General features: G+C 40.5%; 1 protein-coding gene across 2 annotated transcripts in view; it reads left to right on the top strand.

The window, feature by feature from the left end:
* Nucleotides 1–24,125, top strand: part of PLP1 (proteolipid protein 1) — a 58,404-nt gene extending 34,279 nt beyond the window's left edge. Inside the window, exons 3-7 of one of the 2 annotated variants that reach the window (XM_033944069.1) lie at nucleotides 1,403–1,667; nucleotides 8,643–8,811; nucleotides 12,799–12,872; nucleotides 17,872–17,937; nucleotides 23,401–24,125. In XM_033944069.1, coding sequence (XP_033799960.1) covers nucleotides 1,403–1,667; nucleotides 8,643–8,811; nucleotides 12,799–12,872; nucleotides 17,872–17,937; nucleotides 23,401–23,541 — 715 coding nt within the window. In that variant the 3' untranslated portion in view covers nucleotides 23,542–24,125. Of the gene's footprint in view, nucleotides 1–1,402; nucleotides 1,668–8,642; nucleotides 8,812–12,798; nucleotides 12,873–17,871; nucleotides 17,938–18,474; nucleotides 21,541–23,400 lie in introns of those variants that run through there. The other variant, XM_033944070.1, reaches the window with a different exon arrangement.
* The last annotated feature ends 1,211 nt before the right edge of the window (nucleotides 24,126–25,336 follow it).

Below are 25,336 nucleotides of genomic sequence, written 5' to 3'. Positions count from 1 at the left end.
GGCCGCAATGCGGTGCCGTCATGCATGCGCTTGATATCATTGCATCGCGTCCACAGGTGCCATCTGGGAGCAGGGCTGGGGGGGTGGAACAGGGCGTGATGCAGATGGAATGGGGTGGGACTGGGCGGGCTTGTGGACGTGGCCACATGTCCGGATTTTCCTTCGGGAAAATCTGGTAACCCTTTCATGAGTCGTTCCCATGCATTAAGGCTGTTTTTTCTGTATGGGTAAAATGGCTGAATTTCTGCCTTTTTTTCCCATTAATGTCCAAACACTACTTTCACATGGCTATTAGCATATGAGCCCCTACTGCAGGTTTCAGGTTTATTTAAAAATCTGATATACCGCCTTATTAAAAATTCAAAGCGGTTTAACATAATATAAAAACAAAGTAAATTAAGAGAGTATATTAAAAACAAATTACAAACAATGCTAAAAACAATCAAACACACTGACAAACATTAACTTACCGATACAAGATGGAGAAGGGCAGAAATACAATTTGTATAAAGAGAAAGAGGGGGAGGGGGACAAAAGGAAGGGGAACGAAATATAAATAGTCTAGAATAATGTAAAATAAGCTAAAATGATTAAAAGATGGCAAGGAACAGATTTCCATTACTGTCCTGAAAAGGACTACACTTCTCCCTCGTTATTCGCGGGGGATAGGGGCAGAGCAGGACCGCGAATGGCGAAAAACCGCGAATATCCAGCTCTGACCCACCCCTGCCTCCCTTCCGCCTTCCCCTGGCATCCTGGCCTTACCTGGTGGTCTAGCTGGTTTTTGGGGCAGGAGAGACTACGGGAACTCCCCACAGCCATTTCCTAATGGCTATCTGCACGGGGCAGGAGCGTAGGAAGATCGCTCCTGCCCCGAAAACCAGCTAGATCACCAGGTAAGGCCAGGATGCCGGGGGGAAGACAAAAATATGGGGTTTTTTTCCCTCCTCCTCCCCCCCCAAAAAAATCACGATTATGTGAAATTGCGAGTAGGGAAACCGCGAATGGGGAGGGGGAAGTGTATTATACACCATATGCATCTTTAAAAAGAAAAGCCTTCAAGTTACTTTTAAATTTATCAAGGGATGTAATTTCTCTTATATAATTTGGTTCTGAATTCCAGGGGTAGAGGCCATGACAGAAAAATTGCTAGTGCCACCTATTTTGTAAATGATAATAGCCGACATGCTAACCATGCGCTACTCAGTTGGTGCACAACATTGTAGCTGCACTAACTGATTAGAGAAGAGCGTGCCTACTGTCCGCCCCCCGATCCACCACCAGTGTGAAAAAAATAAAATCAATTTTTAACATGTAGGAGCTGGCCCCGCCATAAGGTGTTTTAAGTCTGAAAATGAGAGCGCTAAGGATACGTGTAATTCACCTTTTTCTTTCTTTTTAGGATTAATGCATTCCAGTATATGATCTATGGAATTGCTGCCTTTTTCTTTCTGTATGGGGCCCTCCTGCTGGCAGAAGGTTTCTATACCACCACAGCTATCAGACACATCTTTGGAGATTTTAAGACTACTATCTTCGGCAAAGGCCTCACTGCTACAGTAACAGGGAGCCCGGCGAAGGGGAGGGGCTCCAGAGCCCATCAGCGAGTTCACTCTTTGGAGCGGCTGTGTCATTGCATAGGCAAATGGCTAGGACATCCAGACAAGGTGATCTTAATCAGTGTTTACATGCTTTTAGGACAGGTTTTGATGATATAAAAGTGATCATGATTGAACATTATAGTGATTTTGGTATTCTTTTAGCACCCTCAACTGATGTGCTCTTTTCCAGGATTTGACTATAACACTGTAATAATAAAAATGTTTATTTTATGATTCAGTCTCAAAGGAAGCAATAATATACAACATGTCAGGGTTTTTTATACCATGAATAGCAAGCTGCTCAGTCATATTGGATAGACTTGTTATATAATTTTATTTGTAGTGATTCTATAGTTTATGGAACAATTTTTAAATCTGTACAGGAAAATGTAAGTCTGGATTGCTTTTACCTGCTGTTTTTTCACCAGTTCTTCAATGGAAACTATGAGTAGATTTTCCCTTTAAAAACTGTCCAGTGAAAAATTACCTACAGACATCAATCTGCTTTTCCTGTGAGTTCTTTTGCTAGCTAAACCAACAAATGCTTTAGGGCTTCTTCTATCAAACTGCGCTAGCGGTTTTTAGCAGAGAGAGCCACGCTGAATGGCCCACGCTGCTCCCGACGCTCATAGGAACTCTATAAGCATCGGGAGCAGTGCGGGCCATTCAGCGCAGTTCACCGTGCTACAGACTGCTAGCGCAGTTTGATAGAAGAGGTCCTTAGTTTATTTATTTAAAAACATTTATAATCTGATCCATCCATAAGTTCTAGGCAGAGTACAATTCTACATATATATTAAACAACTGATTCCTTCCTTATATCTTTTTAAACTTAATACATTATATGTGAACTACCTTCAGAAGTGCTCAAAACCCGCAGGTAGGGAAGTCGCCAAAGGGGACATGCCCCAAAATGCAAACCCCCTTGGTCTATCACTGTACTTCCTCCTACACTGAAAGTCTGTTTAAATAATCTTATTATGTTAGTTTAATGTGATTTTCTTCTTTATATAAAGTGCTTAGTGCTTAAAATTCATGCTTGAGATTCAATCATTTCATATGAATGCTGAAAAAGTCCATAACCTGGTGAAGTCAATGAAGCTGACTGTGATGGCACTATCAGGTTCTGATGCGTTTCGCCCTCGCGGGCTGCCTCAGAGAACCCACCACTTCTTGTGACAACCAAGAGGACTACTGCTTCTCTTATAACAAACAAAGAAATAGAATGTTATAAAATATGATACTACTTGCTGTTAGTTGTTCACAAGTTTCCATGACACTGCTGGAGAGTACCTTCCGTTCTTCAGTGCTGCATTTCCTGTTCTGCTACATCACTCTCTCCTTAGCCAATTAAATCCCTAAACCTAAAGTAGAAACGCCCACCACTCGACCTCTCGATTGAGACTGAGGAGGGTGACTGTTTGCCAATAATAAATCCAAGATTGTTCTTTTTTCCTTTTACTACCACGCTGCAGTCTGGGCATTCTAACAATACACTACAGTGGCGTGTCTCTATGTCAGCAATTTTGAGGAATGATTTGTCTATACAGTGGTGCCTCACACAACGAACTTAATTCGTTCCAGGAGCAAGTTTGTTATGCGAAAAGTTCGTTGTGTGAAACGCGTTTTCCCATAAGAATACATGTAAAACAAAATAATTCGTTCTGCAGCCCTGTTTTCCCATAAGAATACATGTAAAACAAAATAATTCGTTCTGCAGCCCTACCCGCCCGATCGCAGCGTTCCGCCATTTCCCTCCCTCCACCTCACCTTATATGCAGAGTTTGCCAGCTTTCTTTTTCACCCAGCCGCACGCTTTCAAAAAGCTGTGCACGCGCAGCTGCTGGAGTTGATCAATGTTCTCCTCTCCTGCAACTTCCTGTTTCCGGTTGCGTCAGAGGAGAAGATTGAACAACAGAGCATCTGCGCATGTGCTGCTCTTTGAAAGTGTGTGGCTGGCCGAAAAAGAAAGCCGGAAAACTCGGCATCTAAGGTGAGGTGGAGGGAGATGATGGAACACTGCATTCAGACAGGAGGGTGCTGCTGTTCCCGGCTCACATTAGGAAGCGGCGAGAGTAGTTCCGCCCCCCCCGGGCCCCTCGGGCGACTTCGTTGTGTGAAACGAAGTCCGTTGTACGAATCAAGACAAGAAGTTCGTTGTGCGCAGCGTTCGCTGTGCGAGGCGTCCGTTATGCGAGGCACCACTGTACATCTCAGTTCTTCCATGGTGTGTGGCTGTGGAAGCACTTCATAGATGACATCTTCCTGGTGTGGACAGCTTCTGGAGATTCCTCGCATTTATTTATACAGGAGTTAAATCAATATGAGCTCAATTTGCAATTTACGTTGTCTCAGGACAAACATACAATATCGTTTCTGGACATTTCCATCAATTTAGTGTGTGGGGGGGGGAAATTTGTTACATCCTTGTACCATAAGGACACTGACAGGAATAACCTTCTCAGGTTTGACAGTTACCACCCCCAGCATTTGAAATTTAATTTACCAGTGGGACAGTTCTTGCGACTGCGCCGTTTATGTTCTACCACAGTTGAATTTAAGATAGAGGCTCATGATTTGTGGCAACGATTTACAGACCAAGGCTACCCGGATAAAGTCATCAAGCAGGCATACAAGCGGGCGCTATATGCCCAGACAGAACATCTGCTGCTGAGGAGCGAGAGACCCCCCAAGTGTCATCTATGGTGTATGTATTATCCTATTCCTTCCGAGCGTTTCAGATCAAGAAAATCATTCAAAGGCACTGGTACATACTACAGGCTCATGAGGAATTTAAGAACCCACCCCGGTTTGAATACTCTCGGGGTTAAAACATTTGTGAGCTGGTATCCAGAGCTCAATTTTTGAAACAAGTGCCGCAGGAATGTGGTGCTGTGAAGGGACATGTTCAGTGTGGACACTGCACTGTGTGCAAACATGCATTAATAACAAGCACAGTTGTTCATTCCCGTTTGGGACGTTCTCATCATCTGCAACAGAGAACCGACTGTGAATCAGTGGGGTGGTTTACCTCATTGAGTGCCCTTGCCAACTGTATTATATAGGTCACACAGTAAGAAGTATCAGGGTAAGGATTGTGGAACATCTCAGTAAAATTCGACGGGGGGATCCAGCAGCTCCACTAACAACTTATTGGCAGGAAAAGCAGTACACAGTGGATGACTTGAAATATGTAGTGTTAGAATGCCCCAAACTGCAGCGTGTTGGTAACATACAAGCTTACCTCTGGAAAAAGGAACAATCTTGGATTTATTATTGACAAACAGTCACCCCCCCCCTCGGTCTCAATCGAGAGGTCGAGTGGTGGGCGTTTCTACATTAGGTTCAGGGATTTAATTGGCTAAGGAGAGAGTGATATAGCAGAACAGGAAATGCAGCACTGAAGAACGGAAGGTACTCTCCAGCAGTGTCATGGAAGCTTGTGAACAACTAACAGCAAGTTGTATCATATTATATAACACTAGTCTTTAAGCCCGTTACATTAACGGGTGCTAGAACATATGTGTGTGTGTCTGTCTTTATTTCTTTCTCTCTCTCCTTAGTCGCTTTTTTTATTTCTGCCTTTCTTTTTCCTTGGCTGTCCATCATCACCCCTTGCCTGCTCCCCCTGTCCATTTTCCCTTCCTTTTACCTCCCCTGTGTCCACCACCACCCCTTCACTGCTCTCCTTATGCAGCAGCAGCCCTTCTCCCTTTGTTTTACCTCCCCCCTGTCCAACAGCACCTGTTTCCTTCTCCCCCTGTCCAACATTAGTCCTCCGTTCCTTTTTCTTCACCCCCTCTGTCCATCAGCATCTCTTTCGTTCTCCCCCTGTCCAACGGGTGCTAGAGTAGACTGTTTTTTTTTCCTTTCTCTCTCTGTGCTTGGATGCTGTCTGTCTGTCTGTCATTCTTTCTGTTTGTGTGTCTGCCTTGTGCCCTGCCTGCCTGTATTTCTCCATTGCGTCATGCCTGCCTATCTCTTGGTGTGTGCCCCCAGCACACCCTTCCCCCCAAAACAGCCCCGTTTTCCAATGCCCCTGCCCCCTTTTGTGCCATGCCTGCCTGCTCCGTGGCCCCCTTCTGTTTCCCCCCTATGATTGCTGCTGGCCCAGCAAACCCCTCACCTCAAAGCAGCCCCCTTTCCCTCTCCCCTTGTTGAGCCATGCCTGCCTGCTCTGTGATCCCCTGCTCATGATTGCTGTGTGCCCCCAGCACACCCCTACCCCCAAAGCAGCCCCTTTCCCTCTCCCCCTGTTTGCCTGCCATGCCTGCCTGCTCCCTGTGCATCAGCATCAGCATTTCCCTCCCCTTCACCTGTTCCTTCGTAGCAGCATGCAGATAAAACGGCTCCCTTAGTTATTTGCTGGTTTTTTGTTTTTTTTTTAGTTTAAAGATGCCGACGCGGCTCCTCTCACGATCCCGCCTGCGTCGGAAGCCTTCTCTGACACAGGCCGGGATCGTGAGAGGAGCCATGGCGGCAGCGTTAAACTTTAAAAAAAAATCGAACAAAGAACTAAGGTAGCCGTTTTCAAAGCCGCCGCCGCAGCTTAAGGGACAGGATTGTACAGCTGGACTTGCTCCTGGGCCCGCGTCTGCCCTCCTCCGACAGCCGGCTCCCTCGAAGCCCTCCTCCCCTCCCCCTTTCCCTTCCCGCGGTCCGTTTGGCTGCGGTCCGGCCTGTGGAGGCGATTGACTGGTGACGTACAACCCGCGCATGCGCACTAAAAAAAACGGGACAGCTCAGGGAACACGATTTTTTTAGTGCGCATGCGCGTCTACCATTTTATTATATTAGATTCTATTTCTTTGTTTGTTATAGGAGAAGCAGTAGTCCTCTTGGTTGTCTGTCACAAGAAGTAGTGGGTTCCCTGAGGCAGCCCGCGAGGGCGAAACGCGTCAGAACCTGATAGTATCATCACAGTCAGCTTCATTGATTTCACCAGGCTATGGACTTTTTTAGCATTCATATGAAATGATTGAAATCTCAAGCACTAAGTACTTTATATAAAGAAGAAAATCACATTAAAATAACATAAGATTATTTAAACAGACTTTCAGTGTAAGAGGAAGTGCAGTGATAGACCAAGAGGGTTTGCATTTGGAGGCATGTCCCCTTTTGCGGCTTCCCTACCTGCGGGTTCTGAGCACTTCTGAAGTTAGTTCACATATAATGTATTAAGTTTTTTAGGATATAAGGAGGGGATCGGTTATTTATATACTTGAACTGTTCATCATTTGGATCCACCAAATATTAGATTTATATTCCCCGAGTTTGATTTTGGGTCTCCTACATATAGTATATATCAATGTAAAACAAACAGATAATATGACAAAAGACAACATTTTGCATGATTAAAAATAAACGTTCCTTCTCCGTCATTAAATATGGAAAATGTTTTCAGAGATTAGGAGAGCTGGAAAATTGGGCAACAGTATAATAATGAGTGATTTCATTTACTATCTAATCCACTAGAGACCCAAAGATGTTCAAATCAAACATTTAAATGAAACAACATACACCCTTAGTTATTTCTGATTATTGAACGTCGAGTTTCTACCAAATAGCCAGCAATTGCATACATAATCACCTCTTCCAGACAACAAATCAAACTTATTTAAACAAACCCAAAAAGAAGAAAGAAGAAAATAGAAAAGAAGTAGAGCAAAAGACCTCAGTTAGGCTTCATGGGTCTAAAAAAATTCCACACCTTAAACAAAGTATGGCTGGCATTAAGGCGAAAGCTCAAGAAAAGCAATAACCAACAACAAAACTGAAAGTATTGAAAATATAGCACTAAGCCCAAAAAACAAAAAGTACTCAGCTCTGTCGATGGCAAATATTCACTTTAAGATCCTCAACCGCTGCATCTAATGAACGCAGCACCATTCAAATGCTCCAGCTAATGCAAATGACCCATTTCATGTGTCAATAGATGATATTATCGTGTAGGAGGTATTTGAAGCCTTTTAATTGCTTCAGACTAGAGATCACGCAGGAGCATATGGTCTTAATGATGATATGAAGTAAAATGGGGTTTCTCTGGCGAAAGTTTTTAAGAATAAGAAAAGCACTTTAAACTTGACTTGCCAGAAAATTGGGAGCCAGCGCCAAGAATATAGTATTGGGCTGATATTATCAAAGTGAGAAGACCCTGTCAGAAACCTTGCTGCTGAGTTTTGTGCCGGTTGTAAAGCTTCATACATAGTCGATGGCAAGCTTAGAACAGAGTTACAATAATCTAACCTAAAAATATTACTGTCTGAAGAACTGATCTAAAATCAAACATACACACTTAGTTATTTCAATCTTCTACATAATTACAATCTATAATATGGGATAGAGATAAGAATCCTAAGAAAAATATGAGACAAATCTAATATCATGTGTGCACACAAGGGAATAGAAATGTTTGCAACATCAAGATATTCAGGAATATTAAGCAATCTACTGCTGATCAGAATCTCTGATTTTGGAAGATTTAACACCAATTGATTATTCAACATCCACAACTGTATCCTTTGCTAATTTCATCTTGAGAAAGGGACCATCGAAATGATCTTTAAAAGAACAAAAGAATAAGACGTCTTTAACATACAGTATATAGATGACATCCAATTCCTTATAAACATTGAACGCAGTAGTTGAAAGTGTTGATCCTCTTTTGGTTCTATACTGAAAGTTGACTAGAAGACAATTTATCAGAAACAAAATCTTTTGAGTTCTACCAGAAATCTAAGACCGAAACCAGTCATTAATTGAGCCACCCAAACCTATAGCTGCCAATCTATCAAGAATAATATTATGATTTAGAATATTAAATTATGCCGTTATGTTCTAACCTGTGTTCCTGGACATATCCATTGAACATGTGGGCAAAAGCTGTTCTGTTGTCAAATGGCAAAGTACTTTCAGCTGAGCACACAGTTTTCGAAAATTGCCCCTTCCTGTGAAGCAAATCTCAGCTTCCAGTCTTGTATTTTAAAAGTGGATTCACCTGCTCACGTTGTTCTAACCTTTGTCTTTTCTCTAATTTTATAGTTTGTTGGTGTAACCTATGCAGTGACTCTTCTATGGATTTTGCTTTTTGCTTGCTCTGCTGTGCCTGTCTACATTTACTTCAGCACTTGGACCACATGCAATTCTATTGCCTTCCCTAGCAAGACCACCGCCAGTATAAGCACTCTCTGTGCTGATGCCAGGATGTATGGTGAGCATTTCTTACAATGCTACTCAGGAGGAGAATTGCTAAAAAAATTTTATCTGGATTGTTCTAAATTGTCAAGAGATCCAGTGCTTTCAGTGGACAAAGTGCTTTAGATGTTCCTCTTCCGTTTCAAGCTTGTGTGCTCATAGACTGACTCACAAGAGGGGTTGCCATATGGCTCCAGAAAAAGGAAGATGGATTGAGACATCCGGGTTTTACGTCCATAACCTTCCCTGGAAGTAAAACCCGAATGTCTCACTCCAGCTTCTTTTTTCTGGAGCCATATGGTAACCCTATGCATGCCCACCCCTTGTGAGAGCTCTAGTTTAAACCATAGGCTTTCATCAGGGTAAGAGTGCAATACAGTATATGTAGAATCTGCTGTGCTCTGGAGTAACATAAGAAAATGAATGGCCATACAGGGTCAGAACGATGGCCCTTTTAGCCCAGTATCTTGCTTCCAACAGCAGCCAATTCAGGTCAAAATAAAAATCCCAAAGGGAAGCAAGATTCCATGCAATCAATCCCAGGGATAAGTAGTGGCTTTCCTCATGTCTATGTAATAGCAGACTGTGGACCTTTCCTCTAGGAACTTGTCCAAACCTTTTCTAGACCCAGATAAGTTAATTGCTGTTACTACATTCTCAAGCAATGAGTTTCAGAACTTAACTATTTGTTGAGTGAAAAAATATTTTCTCCTATTCATTTTAAAAGTATTACCAAGTAAAGTCGTGGAGGGGCATAATCGAAAGGGATGTCTAAGTCCGTTTACGTCCATCTCGCAAGTCGTCCAAAGTTAAAAAGAGCCTGACACATTTTCAAAAGAGACGTCCAACTTTTTTTTACTTTCAAAAATCGTCTAATTATACGTCCTGCCGATCTGATCGTCCAAGCCGCTAAATCGTCCATCTTTATATATTATATTATATTAGAGATTTCTATTCCGCCATTGCCTTGCGGTTCAAGGCGGATTACAAAAGAATTACAAAAAACGTATTATAAGAAGATGATATCTGGTAATTTCTAGAGGAGATAAAGAGTAGATGAGGTTGCTTTTTGGGAATCGGGAAGATTTGTGTATGTCTCCATCCATTTCCAATCCCCTGTTGGGATCAAGGCTGACCACTAGAGAATGACACAGGGACAAATTTTTCTTGTCCCAGTTGAGTTCTTTTCCTGTCCCATTTCTGCAAGCTCTGTCCTCATCTGCGCAAGCCTCAAATACTTTAAAAACATAAATGTTTGAGGCTTGTGCGGTTAAGGCAGGGAATGGGGCAGGGACAGGACAGGTAAATTAAGTTCCTGCGGGGACGACAACAAATTTGTCCCCATGTCATTTTCTAGTCTCCGCAATAGGTGGCAACATCCACAGATATCACTACCAAGAACCAACCATTGAGCACTGCTGGGTTTTGTGCAGTAGCCCAGTTAATGTTCATGTGGGCTGCAAATTCATTCGGTCCTTTGGGAACGTGGCTGGGAGCAGCTGCTGGAGCTGCATTCCAAATCCCATCCTTGGATCTAAGCTGCTTGCTTTTTCATCCTGAAGCCAGCATTGATCCACCCGACCCTGCAAACCCATGGTTGTTTCAGATTTTATCAGTCTCCTTACCAGGAACTTGGCGCCTGCCCTATCACATTTCCATCCAACTTTCCGTCCAAGTCCAAAACGCCTATAACAAGCCCTGTTGGATGTGGGAGGGGTCTGCAAAGTGATGGATTGAACACCCAGACATGGCACCTAAATAGTGGGGTACCTTACAGGGCACTGCTGTGAACTTCACAAAAAGGGTGCCATAGCTTCTCCTCCCTACAGCTCCCTTATAGGTCACAGTGAGCTCCCCAAACCACCTCCTGAATCCCATAGACTCACTTATCTACCACCCCAATAGCCCTTATGGCTTCAGGAGCCACTTATATGCCAGTAAAAAGGGTTTTGGGGGTATATAGGGGAGTGCACATGTTTAAGTATCAATGCAGTGATTAAAGGGGTTTATAAGCATGGGTCCTCTTCTCTATGGGTCCCTAACCCACCCCTAAGATGACTTAAGCTGCCTCTGGGCTGGACGACTAGGCTTTCCTATGCCAGGCGGCCAGGTGATGATGGTCTGGAGGCTGAAATTTAAAGTTGTGAATAAAATTTTTTATGGGGGTAGGGCGGGGGGGTTGGTGATCACTGAGGTAGTGTTTGGGGGTCTGTGTTATGTGTTTGAAGTGCTTATCTGGTGAGTTTAGGTAGGTTTTTGTGACTTAGAACATGTTTTACATGGTCTAAGTCACAACGTCCAAGTTCCGTCTAAGCTCTGTTGTAAAACTTTAGGTTTTACATGCTGTACGACTAAGTCTAAGCCGGCCCACGTCCCGCCCAACTCCCGCCTTCGACATGCCTCCCGAAATGCCCTGTTTAGCTTTGGATGTTGAGCGGCACTATGAAGGCCTAGGCTGTTTTTAAATACGTCCAAAACCCGGTTTTATTATCAGCGCTTGGACGTTTTTGAGAAATGTTCGTCCAAGTGCCAACTTAGGATGGTTTTTGGACATTTTTCTCTTTCGATTATGAGCCCCATAGTGTATTCCCCAGTCTTATTATTTTTTGGAAAGAGTAAAAAATTGATTCACTTTTGCTGTTCTACAGCACTCAGGATTTTATAGGCCTCTATCAAATCTCCTCTCAGCCAAGCTGAAGAGCCCTAAACTCTTAAGCTTTTCCTCATATGAGAGGAGTTCCATTTCCTTAATTATTTTAGTCACCCTTCCTTGAACCTTTTCTAATTCCACCATATATTTTTAAAGTACTAATAGGGAAAGAATAATCAATCACCTGTTTCACTTATGCTGACACTGCTGAAAGATATAAGTGATGCAATTATAGTGTGGGCTGGAAGTTGTCTTCAGGGGCTATTAACCTGTGTGATCCACCTTGGATTCTGATGTACACTGGATCAAATCAAAAAGTAGATCATAATATAGAAACATAGAAAAATGAAGATCACATGGCCCATCCATGCCACCCTCCCCCCAAGACCCAAGTCTTCCTGAATCCAGACAGTCTTTTTTCCACCATCTCCACCAGGAGGCCACCCCACAGGCCCACCACCCCCTCTATGAAAAAGCACCCTGTGAGGCCACCTCTGAGTGCATCCCCCATGACTCTCCATTCCAAAGCTTCTCCAACCAAAACAGACTCACCTCACATACTGTACACCCACACCATGCAGGTACCCAAATATCTCCACCATATCTCCCCTCTCCATCCCTTCAGAGCACACACACCAAGATCCCTATCCTCACATGCTCCACAATGAAGACCCCTAACTACCCTAGCAGCCTTTCCCTGGACCGAGTCGCATTCCTCTGAAGGTGCAATCTCCAGAACTGCACACACTCTAAATGAGGTCTCACCAGAGTCCCAAACAAGGGCACCACCAACCCCCTTCCCACCGGCCAGTCATCTCCACATGCAGCCAAGCATCTTTCCAGCCTCTGCAGCCACCCCTCCACCTGCTTTGCCACCCCAAGATCATCACACACAACAACACTGAATTCCTGTTCCTCTCCAGTGCAAAAAAGTTCTTCACCCCCTAAACTGTACTGTTCCCTTGGGTTTTTGCAGCCCAAACGCATGACCCTGCATTTCTTTAAAGGAAAGTGTCAGCTTCACATTTGTGTCCTATAAGTATTGCCTAGTTCTAATCTTACAATATTCATAGTAGAAAAGTGTGTTTGTACTTGGGAAATTGTTTTGAGTTGTAAATCTGCACGAATATTTTTGTGGTAGTTCATATGCATTCATCAAATCAAAACGGGTGAAAGGTCCTGCATGACGAAGAAATTATTAGTGAATTATATTTTCAATGCAATCCATTTGTGTCATCTGTACAACCCTAAGTCCTTCCATTGCTTTATGGAACTCTTCCCATATGTTGAATTTTACTGGAAAGCTAACCTTAGATTAACTAATTCAAATTATATAATTTACCTTCTGTATAGGTGTTCTTCCATGGAATGCTTTTCCAGGAAAGGTGTGTGGCTCGAACCTTCTATCCATTTGTAAGACGAGTGAGGTGAGTAGACAGTAGGACTGTTCAACTGTTATATCTAAAAAAATGACAACTAACTGACTTTGTAGAAACCAATAAAAACGAAAACAGAAAAATAATGAAATAACACACTTCTGCTTGTCATCAAAATACAAAAATAGGTAAATAAGTACATCATAAACACTAATACAGAGGTACTCCAGCAGGTGCCCCAAAACAGAGCAACTAATAAAATGTAACAGGAAGTGTTCACTGGTTCAAGCAGCATCTCCCATTCATGCCGGCCTCGGCTTCCTTCTGACATCAAGCAACCAGGAAGTGACATCAGAAGGGAGCCAAGGCCGGCACAAGCAGCAAATGGAAGACGCTTCTTGTGCCAGCAAATATTTAAAGAGGGAGTTGGGGGGGGAGAAGAGGAGAGGCATCAGTGCCCCCATGAAGATGGCACCCAGGGTGGTTACTATGTAACTGTCTGTTATAGTGCCCTTGTATTAGTGTTTATGACATATATATGTACCTGTTTTGTTTTTGAAAGTAACTGACTTTGACCATTTCAGGAGACCTGGAAATCTATCAAAATGATTTCTTTTAAAATAAATGCTCACTTCAGACAGCCAATTGCTTTCAGCTGTCACTTTTACTTAACATTACGGTAGGACTCAATAAGGATGATATTCAAAAGCACTTATATGGTTGACAGGCCACTTGACGAGATAATTGTGGACATATAAATCATTGTGCAACCAAAAAATGTGTCTCAAAAGGGGCAGGATTTCAATGAAATATACTTTATTGGGTCAGTAGGACAAAGAGGGGGAGTTTTGTAGCTGCCAAGTTATTTCTGGCAACCCTAGCATGATAAATTAGAGCAGTGCTTCCAACACTTTTTTAAATTTCAGGGCACACTTTCCAGCTTGCCTGATCTTCGTGGCATATGAAATCATGTTTTATTAAGCTGACATATTTTTCAGGCATTGGCCATTGGCTATATGTCTGTGAAATGCCAGAAAACATACTCTAAACTAAAATGTACAGTATTAAAAGGCCTAAAACATAATTGGACAGGTAAAGATTTACAAGTATATTATACTATAGTAACCATAGTAGGATTTAACATATAAAGCAGTAAAACAAAACCATCTCTCTCTCTATCCCCCCAATGTATCTTTGTTCCACCAGTGTACATACCCAGCCTTTCTCCTCTGTTCCCATGCACATAGCCAGCCTGCTCATCTCTCTTCTTTCTATCACTCGATGTACACTAGTACATTTCATTCTGTTCCCTCCTCTCTCTTTCCTTCTCTTTCCCCCAGATTCACATGGACAGCCTTTCCCTCTCTCTTGTCCTCCCCCATGCATACATACTGCCACCTCTTTCTGTACCACATATTCCTACATCTGCTACTACTATTTTTCTGAATGATTGGGGTGCTAAAATCACCACAAATTACCCTTCCTTATTAAAAGTGAAGGCATTTACTCAATACTAGGAGTGCTCAAGCTCCCATAGCTCCTACATATTGACACCTGTGATTAGGGGTCCTGTAGCACTGACTTAAATGGATAGAAACAGGGATTACAAATACCACATTGCAGTTAGCTTAGCAGGGTTTAAACAAGGTTTGGATAATTTTCTTGAGATGACTTGGGGAAATCCATTATTCCTAGGATAAGCTAGGTACTTGGGACCTGGGTTGGCCACTGTTGGAAACAGGATACTGGGCTTGATGGACCTTTGGTCTGTCCCAGTATGGCAATTCTTATGTTTTTATGATCTACTTCAGCAAATACCCACTCTAACATTTACTAGACAAAGTAAATGTTACATTTAGGTCTGCTATTTGAGGCAGCCTAACTTACTTGAACAGTTTTGGCTAGTTAACATGCTGGGAAAGGCCTCAGTACTAGATTTTTTTTAGTGGATAAATGTCTGATCATAACTTATCTGTGTAAGGGGGTGAAAGGAGGGAGTTTGGCATTAGAAATTTATTCAGCAAACTCCAAAAGTTAATCAGACAAACTCTTTCAATGCAGACCTCTAAATCAAAAGTTCTTAACCTTTTTTTGTTTTCATATCCCTTTAATTGACCAACAAACCCTCCCACCCCCTTCCTTAAACCATGTGTCCACTCCTGACTACTGATAGCTACGTATCTCATTAACTGTTAACAAGTCACTAAAATTACAATAGTACACAGTTGTGGTGGTTATTTTAGACCAGTGGTCTCAAACTCAAACCCTTTGCAGGGCCACATTTTGGATTTGTAGGTACTTAGAGGGCCTCAGAAAAAATAGTTAATGTCTTATTAAAGAAATGATCATTTTGCATGAGATAAAACTCCTTATAGTTTATACATTTTTCCTTTTGGCTAAGTCTTAATAATAATATTGTCATTTTTAGCTAAAGAGACATATGATCAAGAAACTGTTTTATTTTACTTTTGTGATTATGATAAACATACCGAGGGCCTCAAAATAGTACCTGGCGGGCCGCATGTGGCCCCTGGGCCATGAGTTTGAGACCACTGTTTTAGATGATCCGTTTCAGTTATGGACTCTGAAAACTGCTATTTAGAACTTCATATTGTGTGGATGCCCAAATCCCGATTTTATAAAGCGCAGTCTAAACCTGCAGTACATCCATATGCCAAGGGGTGTGGTCTGGATGTGTTTTAGATAAGATTAGGGAAGAACCAAAATATGGATGCTCAACTCCAATTGCAGAAAAGAAAGAATTGTCCACATCTAAAAATATAGATAACTGTATTTAGACATGGAACTTGGCCCATTCAGATTACAGAAAGGTGCTCCAAATGGATAATTCTCCATTGAATGGAGTCGGAGAAGCCACAGTATTTTTCTGTCCCTAGGAGGCTGAGAATTAAAAAAAGGAAAAATTACAAACAGCTACAGAGGGATATGAACCAGCAACCTTAGGTTATCTGCTATGGCTCACACCCAGATTCTTTAACCATCAAACTGTTCCTCTGCCTGATTAACTATTTGGCCATTTTATAATCTGAATGTTCCTCTGCTGCTACAATGCAAAATAGATGATGATGATAATAATAATAATAATAATTTTATTCTTATATACCGCCATACTGAAAATGTTCTAGGCGGTTCACAACAAGGTGAGCTAATACATGGGATACAGCTAAAATACAAATTAGAATACTGGACTTAAAAACAGATAAAGACAGAAAGCATTTAAAATATAATGCAGAAATACCGGCATGGCAGGGAAAGAAGTAATACATAGAACAGATAAAATACATCAAGTTGAATATAAGGAACTTGATTGTAAAAAATGGAGCAGAATGCATTAAGATACCAGCCTATCAAAGAGTTGAGTCTTTAACAATTTTCTAAAATCAAGATAGGAAGAGACCTCTAACATAATTTTTCCAAGCCATACATTCAATTTAGCGGCTTGAAATGAGAGGGTTCTCTCAAGGAACTTCTTAAAATGACAGGATTCTATGGAGGGATATGAAAACAAGTGCACTCTACGTGTGGTCTTTTAGGCGTGACTCAAAGAAAAATGAGACACAAGATAACCTGGTAACAAATCCAAAACTGATTTATAGCCAGCACTTGATTTCTCATGTACTTTTTGAACAGGCTGTTTGTGGGCAGATCCTGTTCTATAATATATGAGAAATGGGAATCCATATGTGAAGTAAAATGCCCATCCACACTACCAATATCTTTCTTCTAGAAAGTTTCAGTAAATTGCCTCAAATTTCAAGATCCTTCTTTGCACCCCGCTTGATTCACACCACCGGTTAAGACCCCCCCTGCTCTAAATAGATAAAAATTTGCTCATACTGGCAACTTGAAAAAGGTTTTCATAAGAACATAAAAGTTGTCATACTGACTGAAGGTCCATTAAGCCCATTATCCAGTTTTCAAAAGTGGCCAACCCAGGTCACAAGTACCTGGCAAGATCCTAAGGAATAAACAGATTTTATGCACCTTATCCTTGGAATAAGCAGTGGATTTTCCAAAGCCATCTCAATGATGGCTTATGGAACTTTGTTTTAGGAAATTATCCAAACCTTTTTTAAAGCCAGCTTTCACCACATTCACTGGCAACAAATTCCAGAGTTTAATTATATGTGGAGTGAAGTTTTCAATAACCTGTTCATCAAAATTTGAGGAACCATGAATGGCAGCTAAAGACATTTACCGGTTTATCTGAAAATGGTTTTTTTAATGTGATTTAAGTAATTGTTTCCACCAACAAACCTGTTTGTAATGTGCTGATAAGAGTATGAAGCTAGGGGCTGAATCTTTCTAGTGTACCACACAGTACAGTGCTTGCCTGAATATATTGCTGCAGCACCGTGTAACCAGGATTTTATGAAACCAATACACATAGAGGGCAATAATTAAAAGACATGTCTAAGTCACAACGTATAAGTTCCATCTAGAAAGTCTCATTGACCTTTCGATTATCGCTGCAGTATGACTAAGTCTAGGTCGGCCCACATCCCGCCTACTTCCTGCCCTAACCACTCCTTCAAAAATGCTCCTTTTCACTCTGGGCGTAAAGCAGCACTCAAAAGCTGTTTTTAGATATGTCTAAAACCCGTTTCGATTATCGGCACTTGGACGACCTGTCTTTTTGATCGTCCAAGTGCCGATTTAGGTGAGTTTTCAAGACATTTCTGTTTCAATTATGAACCTCTTATTATCCAGGAAAAAAAAATAAAATGTTGTTCAATAGTTTCTCAATCAGACTTGAAAAGTTGAACTCTGTAAAAAGTATTAACATAGGAGAGCCAGAGAGTTCAAAAAATTATTGAAGACTTTTTTTTTTTTATGTTTGCAGATATTTGATCAAATTTAAGTTGGTCTAATAGATGCATCATGGGTCTGATATTTCCAAATTGTATTTTGTAAGAAATTTTGTTCCTGTATGGTTTAATTGTATGTATATGTATTTGAAATTCGCCTAGAATATTTAGATAATGCATAAATCAATAAAGTTCATTGCTTATGTTTCATTTTCTTTTAGTTTCAAATGACATTCCATCTGTTTGTTGCTGCATTTGTTGGTGCTGCTGCAACACTTATTTCACTGGTAAGTATTTTTATCTTGATGTTCATAACCCAAAAGTATTAAAGCATATAGTATAATGGAAGAGGTATGACAATTTGGAGTCTTACTTGCACAGGCCGTGTACTAGATTCTATAGGTTTAAAGTGTTCCTCAAAGCAGTTGGGTGTGTAGTTCAATGACAAGCAAGCTCTTCTGCTGATGTCATCCAGAAACCATTAAAATGTATCTAAACCATTTAGACCCCTTTCAGACTTCAGCCAGTTGTTCAGTGAAGACTGTCAATTGCCACTTTCGGTATATTTCAGTTCTCTGCCTTTACAAGTGAAATGAAATGCTGATAAAACTGGTATTTTTCCTACTCAGCTATACAAATTATGAATTAATGTGAATAACTGAACAGTTTAACAGGATGTATAATAACCACAGAGCACATGTAGTGTGTTTTCTGATTAGAATTTGAAGAAGGCTTGTTTATGGTCATAACTACGTCATGTACGATTTTTTTTACTCTTGCTTTCTCTCTCCCCCTTCCTTTTCTCTCACTCAATTTTTTTGCAGCTCACATTCATGATAGCCGCCACTCACAACTTTGCTGTGCTCAAAGTCATGGGCCGAAGCGACAGTACAAAGTTCTAATCTCCAATGAGGAGCTGAGATACAAAAACCTTTTTTCTCTCTAACATTGGAGCTTTAACAAAACAACCACGACACCAAGCCTCTTCCTTAACTCTCTGCGCCTTCATTGCCAAGTTTCCCTCCTCTTCCTTTTTGGTACAAAGCTCAATGAGTTTAGATAGAGTCACACATCTATGTAGAGTTATTGTCTCTCTGCATACTTGAATAGCTAAGCTATGCAAGTCACACTGAATATAGAAAAATCAATAGGAAGAACACTTCTTTCCCAACCAAAATATGCTAAAATTAAGAATTTGCTCTAAATTTCCCAACAGAAATCTAAACAGCAAAAGCATCATCATTGTCTTTGCTACTGTTGGGCAATCTCAGAGACAGATATAATCTGTTACGCAGAGAGAGAAAGAACTCCGATACCCTACTATCTCTGGGAATTATGAAAGATATTCTTTACGATTAAGGGAGAGAACATGATCATGTCTTCCATTTTATAGGTGAAGGGAAAAGGGGGCATTTTTCTAAAGTTACCTAAAGAATTTACCCTGAATTGCTTACTGCAATTAGGGTGAAGTAGGTTAGAGCAAGGATCTTCCCGATATGGGAAAAGAGCACTAACCTTGAAGATCCACCAATTGGTGGAGGAATCATTTATTTCTAATTTGTCTGATCCTGCTTAAAGCTCAAGGGGGGGTTTGGTGTCTGTTTACTCAAAGAGGAATCTTGGCTTTACACGTTCCATGCAGAACATAAAATGAACATTAGCTTTTTCTCTCCACTTGTTTCTCCTAAAGTATATTTCTCCATGACACAACTGCAAAATTTAAGCAGTGTGGAAGAGATGGACCCTAGAACTGAAAAGAGAATTCATTGTATAAAGGCTGTTACTGACAGTGTAACTCAATAGGTCCCTCTTGAAAATATATAGTAACTCTTTGGTCTGTATCTGATGGTATGTCATTTTTCCTTTAACCACTTCTGTACATTGAATTCTGTTTCTTCTTCAAAATGGTGCTCCGCTCATTGGGCGATATTTTCGTTTAAAGTATATAGCCTGTAAATTGAGGATCTTGATATGTTTCTGACTATAGTGGAAATTAAATCTTACCTTCTTTATATTTGATTAACTGGACCTGATTATAAAACACAAACAGAGAAGTTTTAGCAAACAAACGCTTGGACCTTTTCAAGCATCAAGTTGGAAAGAGGAGACTTACTGTAAACTGGAGATTAGCTAAGCATCAAAATGATTCAAGTGTCACAATATTATTTTTATAACTTATTTCAAATGATTTCAAAAGTGATTGAGATCAGATTGAAGAACTATTCTAGGGGGATACACAAAAAGGCCAGTTAGTAAAGGCAAGTATCAAAATCTTGCAGGCATTTGAATCAATTTTGAACAAATGAGGCTAGAAAGGGTTAAAATACTTAGTAGAGTTAATAGCATATGCCTAGAATAATCACTGAAGAATCATTATAATTAATCTGTCTGGTTCTGTACAAACTATGTTTGAATTTAGGTCACTTACTAATGGTTAGTGCTTGCTTACCATTACTAAATGACCCCTTAGTATTTTGCAAAACAGATATGATCCACCTTTTTCTTTGAGTAGAATTATGACAAAATCCTGTCATTTCTTTGTATTATCCAAACAAGATGTAGATATAAATTACATTTAACGTTTGGTATTTTGTACACATGAAATGGGAGTTCTTTAAATGTAAGGTACAGTCCCTTTTGTGGACTGGCAATGGTCATCCTTTAAACTGCTTGCCCAATAGATTGCTAGATGGTTTAAAGAAAAGGTCAAAATGAGAAGTCTGTGGCTACTAAGGGTTTGTGTTGAGAGCTGTATATTTATTTTTCTTAAGCAGCTGCCTTTTGTGAGAAACACTAAGGGGTGGGGGTGGGGAGGATATTATCAACGTGAACTGCTGTTAAATTGTGTTATTTCACCACAAATTGGATTATATTTGCATAGATCCATTGCATAAAATGGGACTCGGTGCTAAAATAAACTGGCTTATGGCAAAATGACCCAACTTAACAGTAGCCCTCTTTAAAACTTCCCCTATAAATATCACTGTTCAGTAAGAGCACAAAGATATAACAGGCAATAATGCAAAGTTGCTTAAATAGATTTCTTGGTCTATGTTTGGGGGTTGGGGAGTGAGAAACCAATTTAATTGCCATTATAACAAGTTGCCCAAAAAAATCCCACTAAATAAATCTGGAATGATCTAGAATCCCAAGTTAACAAAATAAAGAATGGTTTGGAGCGTACAAAAAAAATGTATTTTGTGAAATTAAATAAATACAATTTAATTTAGACAATTCTGCATCAAGCCTTAGTCTGTGTGTCATTTGATGGAAATGTCACCTCACCAGGAACTGTACGGAGCTAGCCCATGTATATCATATTGCCATCTACACTGTATGCATTTTTGTATGTAGCACCAAAATAACCAAAGTGAAACCCATTTGCAATATCTGATTAAGGTATTTTTATGGTTTCGTTATTTAAAAAAAAAAAAAAAAAATCCTGCAAATCTATATAAATGCAAGTTTTGAAAGAAATAATGTTGTTTTGACATGCATGAAAGGGATATAGTTGGAAACAGCATCATGCAATTTTGTTTTAAATGGGGGGAGGATATTGGAGTGACTTTGAAATTATTGAAGAAAGCTGCGAGAGAAGACTGTTATTATACTTCAAGCGCTATTGACCACTTACAGTAAAAAAAAAAAAAAAACCAAAAAAAACCCCCTCAACATTCTGAGAGCTGTTTTATGAATTAATGGATCAGAGAGCAGGACTCTTCAATCTAAGCAATCTTGCATATTTCTAGAAGACGTGAATCATGCATGCAGGAAGGCTAAATGATTTACCTGGAATGCTGAATTTGCCATTTATGCCATTCCTATGTGTTCACACAAAAATTTATCAAAGTTTTTTGTTGCAATTTTTCCCCTGTGTAAACAGCGATAACACTTAGGGCTCCTTTTACTAAACTGCGATTGCGTTTTTAGCATGCACAGAATTTTAGCGCACGCTAAACCTGTGCTACATGGCTAGAACGCCAGCTCAATGCTTGCATTAACGTCTAGTGTGTGCGGCAATTTAGCATGCACTAAAACCGCTATCGCAGCTTAGTAAAAGGAGCCCATAGGGGTAGATTTTTAAAGAGCCCCTGAAAAGCGAGGTACTTTAGTCAGGATATGGCAGCTGAACATCTGGCTAAATCTAACCATATGAAACCCGAGCAGTTAGATGTAATAGAGTCAATTATACTGCCGCACTCAGGAAGACAAATTCAGGTACTGTGGATTTTAAATTTAATCACTCATCTTTTTCAAACTCAAAGTAGGTATGCAAATTATTTTCCTAGCAAAGGAGGCTTATAACCTGAGCCATCCCTGAGCCAATGAAGGGTGCAATTTCTTGCCCAGGGTCATATAGAGCATTAGTGGGAGAGATAGGATTTGAGCCTGTCTTCCCTGGTTCTCAGGCTGCTGCTCTAACCATTCGACTGCAGGTCTGTCTGGGCTCCTATTGGGTTTGACTGCCTCTGAACACAAAATGGTCGTGTGGGCAGTCTTTGGCAGAAGAATAAGGAGCACAAGAAAGGGACATTTTAACTTATTAATGTGGTGAAAAGCTAATTTTATCCGCATATATCTTTTTAAAATCTGTCTTAAATCATTTTATTTCCTTCCTCTATATTAGTGGTTCCCAAACCCTGTCCTGGGGGACCCCCAGCTAGTCGGGTTTTCAGTATAATGAATATGCATGAGAGAGATTTGCATACCTGTCACTTCCATTATATGCAAATCTCTCTCATGCATATTCATTAGGGATATCTTGAAAACCCGACTGACTGGGGGTCCTCCAGGACAGGGTTTGGGAACCACTGCTCTATATGTACGAGGAGCCACTGAAAAGCTCTTAGCCAAGAAGAGAATGATGTGGAACCATGAAACTGTCAAGTTATTCCACACTTTTCTTGACACTTTTCAATTCATATCATTGAAACGAAAAGTGTAAAATAACTTAAGTTTCATGGCTCCACATCATTCTCTTCTTGGTTGGGCTGAGAACTTTTCAGTGGCCCCTCGTATTGTGATGTCACAATGTCTCATTCCACCAATGACTAAGAGCCAACCTCATTGCTGATGTTACAATGGCTTAGTTTCCCTATACTTATGCCCATTTGCTAGATACATTTGCCTCATTAAAATGAAAAGTGTTAAGAAAAGTGTGGAATAACTTATATGTTTCATGGCTTCACATCATTCTTTTCTTGATTGGGCTGAGCTTTTCCGCAGCCCCTCCTATGAGTCACTCATGCCCAAATAATTCAGGGTGTTCTCATTTCTAGTGTAGGTGCATTGTTCTATGTAGCAGACTGTTACCTCTTCCATTCTGTAGCTGGTTGATCAGAAGCACAAAAGCAGAGACTTTAATTTCTGCTCCAAATGTCAACTCCTAATGTTAATTTAATCCTCTGAGCCTACCACTACAGCATCATATAGCCTTGACCTCTATTCTATATGAATTCTCTGATCCAAAGTGTTTGCTATTCTTGCATGCCATCCAAGGGAGGGAAACAGTACACCAGAAGGCTCAGATCCATTCTGTTGCTTCCTTGGTAAAATACGGCACAGTGGATCAGTCTTGAATCCTTACCTAGCTTTTGTGATTCCTACCGAAAACAAACCAAATAATGCCAAACTATTGCCGAGAAAGGTTTTGATATTAGCTCACAACTGTACAGCTGCAGGAAGGAATTGTAACAGATGGCAGATTTGTGTTAAAGTAAAGGTGGATGCTGGTCTGCGTTGTCTTTCAGATACATGCCCTGATGTGCCATTCTGCGAACAGGGCGTACTACCACTGCAACACTAAGATGGAAAAGACCAAGGAGCCACCAAAGACAGAGGCCCTGGAGCTTGGAGAGATTCCGACGGAGCCAAATAAGGAAATTCTCTAGTAGTCTAGCGTGTAAAGAGGACTGAGTTGTTTTTGTGTTGTTGTTTTTTTAATGGCCTTTAACTTGATCTGGTAGAGATAATTTATAAATGAAAATTTGTCTTTGATACTGTTGCACCAAAATAGTGGAAGCGTATTAGATGCAACGGAGATCCTGTCTAGGATTCTCCTTAACAACGTGAGATAGCAATACAGTGTTCACGTCCATGGAAGTAAGGTAGCTGGCCCTCCATTCAGCCATTTTTTCGGAAAGGACTTACAAGTTCAGCTCATGTTAAGCTTTTGCCTCAAATGAGTTTCCTAATATAGAGGTTATTAGAATTTTTTAATTATTTATTTATTAGGATTTATTTACCGCCTTTTTGAAGAAATTCACCAAGGCAGTGTACAGCAAGAATAACCTGAACATAGGCAATACACAATTAAAGCAGTAAAACCACATGAAAAATAACAGCACACACTATAACATAGTATACTACTTCCAATATCAATGCAGCACATATTTAAAAAAAAAAAAAATCTTAATAGACAGCACTAAGGGTAAGCAAAATTGGAACATATAGACAGATAAGATAGGGTAACTAATGTAAGAAACACTTGCAAGATCCTTGTTTATAAATATATAGTGGCAAAATAGTTGAGCAATGGAATCTACATTCGCATATGTAAACACTCTCTACTTAATTTTTTTCCCTTCTGTAATAACTAAATAATTACTGAAAGGTGGAGCGTCTCTTATTATGGTTACGTGTATATGAAAACAAAATAAAATGTTTGAAAATGAAAACAGCTCCAGTATTTCTTTTCCTATCGCCACATATTTTCCAATGCAAGGCAAAGAGAAAAAGCCATTTAATTTGCGCTTATGAAATATCAGATCTTTAGGGCCCCTTTTACAAAGCTGCAGTTAGCGAGTTTGTGGCAGCAAATGCAATTCCTATGGGCTTCAGGGCAGCTGCCGCGGCAGACTTGCCGCCCCGGCTTGATAAAAGGGGCCCTAAGTTAGACTGATACCCCGTTTCAGTTAGAAGTAGCAGCACCACTAGAAGCGGCAGGAAATCCCCACGGAAGCAATCAAATAAAACAAAGTGGGAAGGTCGAGAGGTTCCAGTAGGGGACTTTGTCAGTAACAAAAAAACATTCAGCGACTCTACGCTGCCTGCGTTTTGGTACTCAGGGTACCTGCCAAGGATCAAACTCAGTGAAGCTCATTGCAACAGTGAGCCAGAAAATTTCATTGCACATTTTATTGAAAGTCAGTCCAAGGCCCTGTTTTACTAAGGTGCGCTAATCGATTAAGCACACGCTAAACGCTAACGCGTGCATGTTAGTCTATGGACACGTTAGCGATTAGCACACCTTGGTAAAAGAGGGGGTAAATTATCTTTATAAGAGAGATCCCTGAGGAAGGTACCCCGAGTCCCGAAACGTATACAGTTGCTGAATAACAGGCACATGGGAAGGAATGGTTAGGTGTGTACCTCTTGGGGTTCTTCGATGGACGACGCCATGTCACATGAGATTTCTTCCATGATTCGCAACCGGTTCAAAAAGCGATACTAGTAGATGTCTATGAAAAAATTTCACAGCTATAATTCAGTTGGGATTTTTGGGTTGTAATTTGAAAAAAAAAAAAAGTAAGAATCTCTCTAGAAAAAAAATTGTGATAAAATCTTACAATGTACTGAATAGGATGTTTTATTATTAGGCCAAATATGAATAACGGAAAATATGATTTGGTCAAATATAAATAATGGGCTTTGAGCTTTAACATAAGATAAAATAAGCAAAATGAA

This window comes from Geotrypetes seraphini, chromosome 5, assembly GCF_902459505.1.
Source record: "Geotrypetes seraphini chromosome 5, aGeoSer1.1, whole genome shotgun sequence".
NCBI lineage: Eukaryota > Metazoa > Chordata > Amphibia > Gymnophiona > Dermophiidae > Geotrypetes > Geotrypetes seraphini.
The sequence above is the reverse complement of the archived record's forward strand: the minus strand, read 5'-3'. Positions and strand labels throughout refer to the sequence as shown.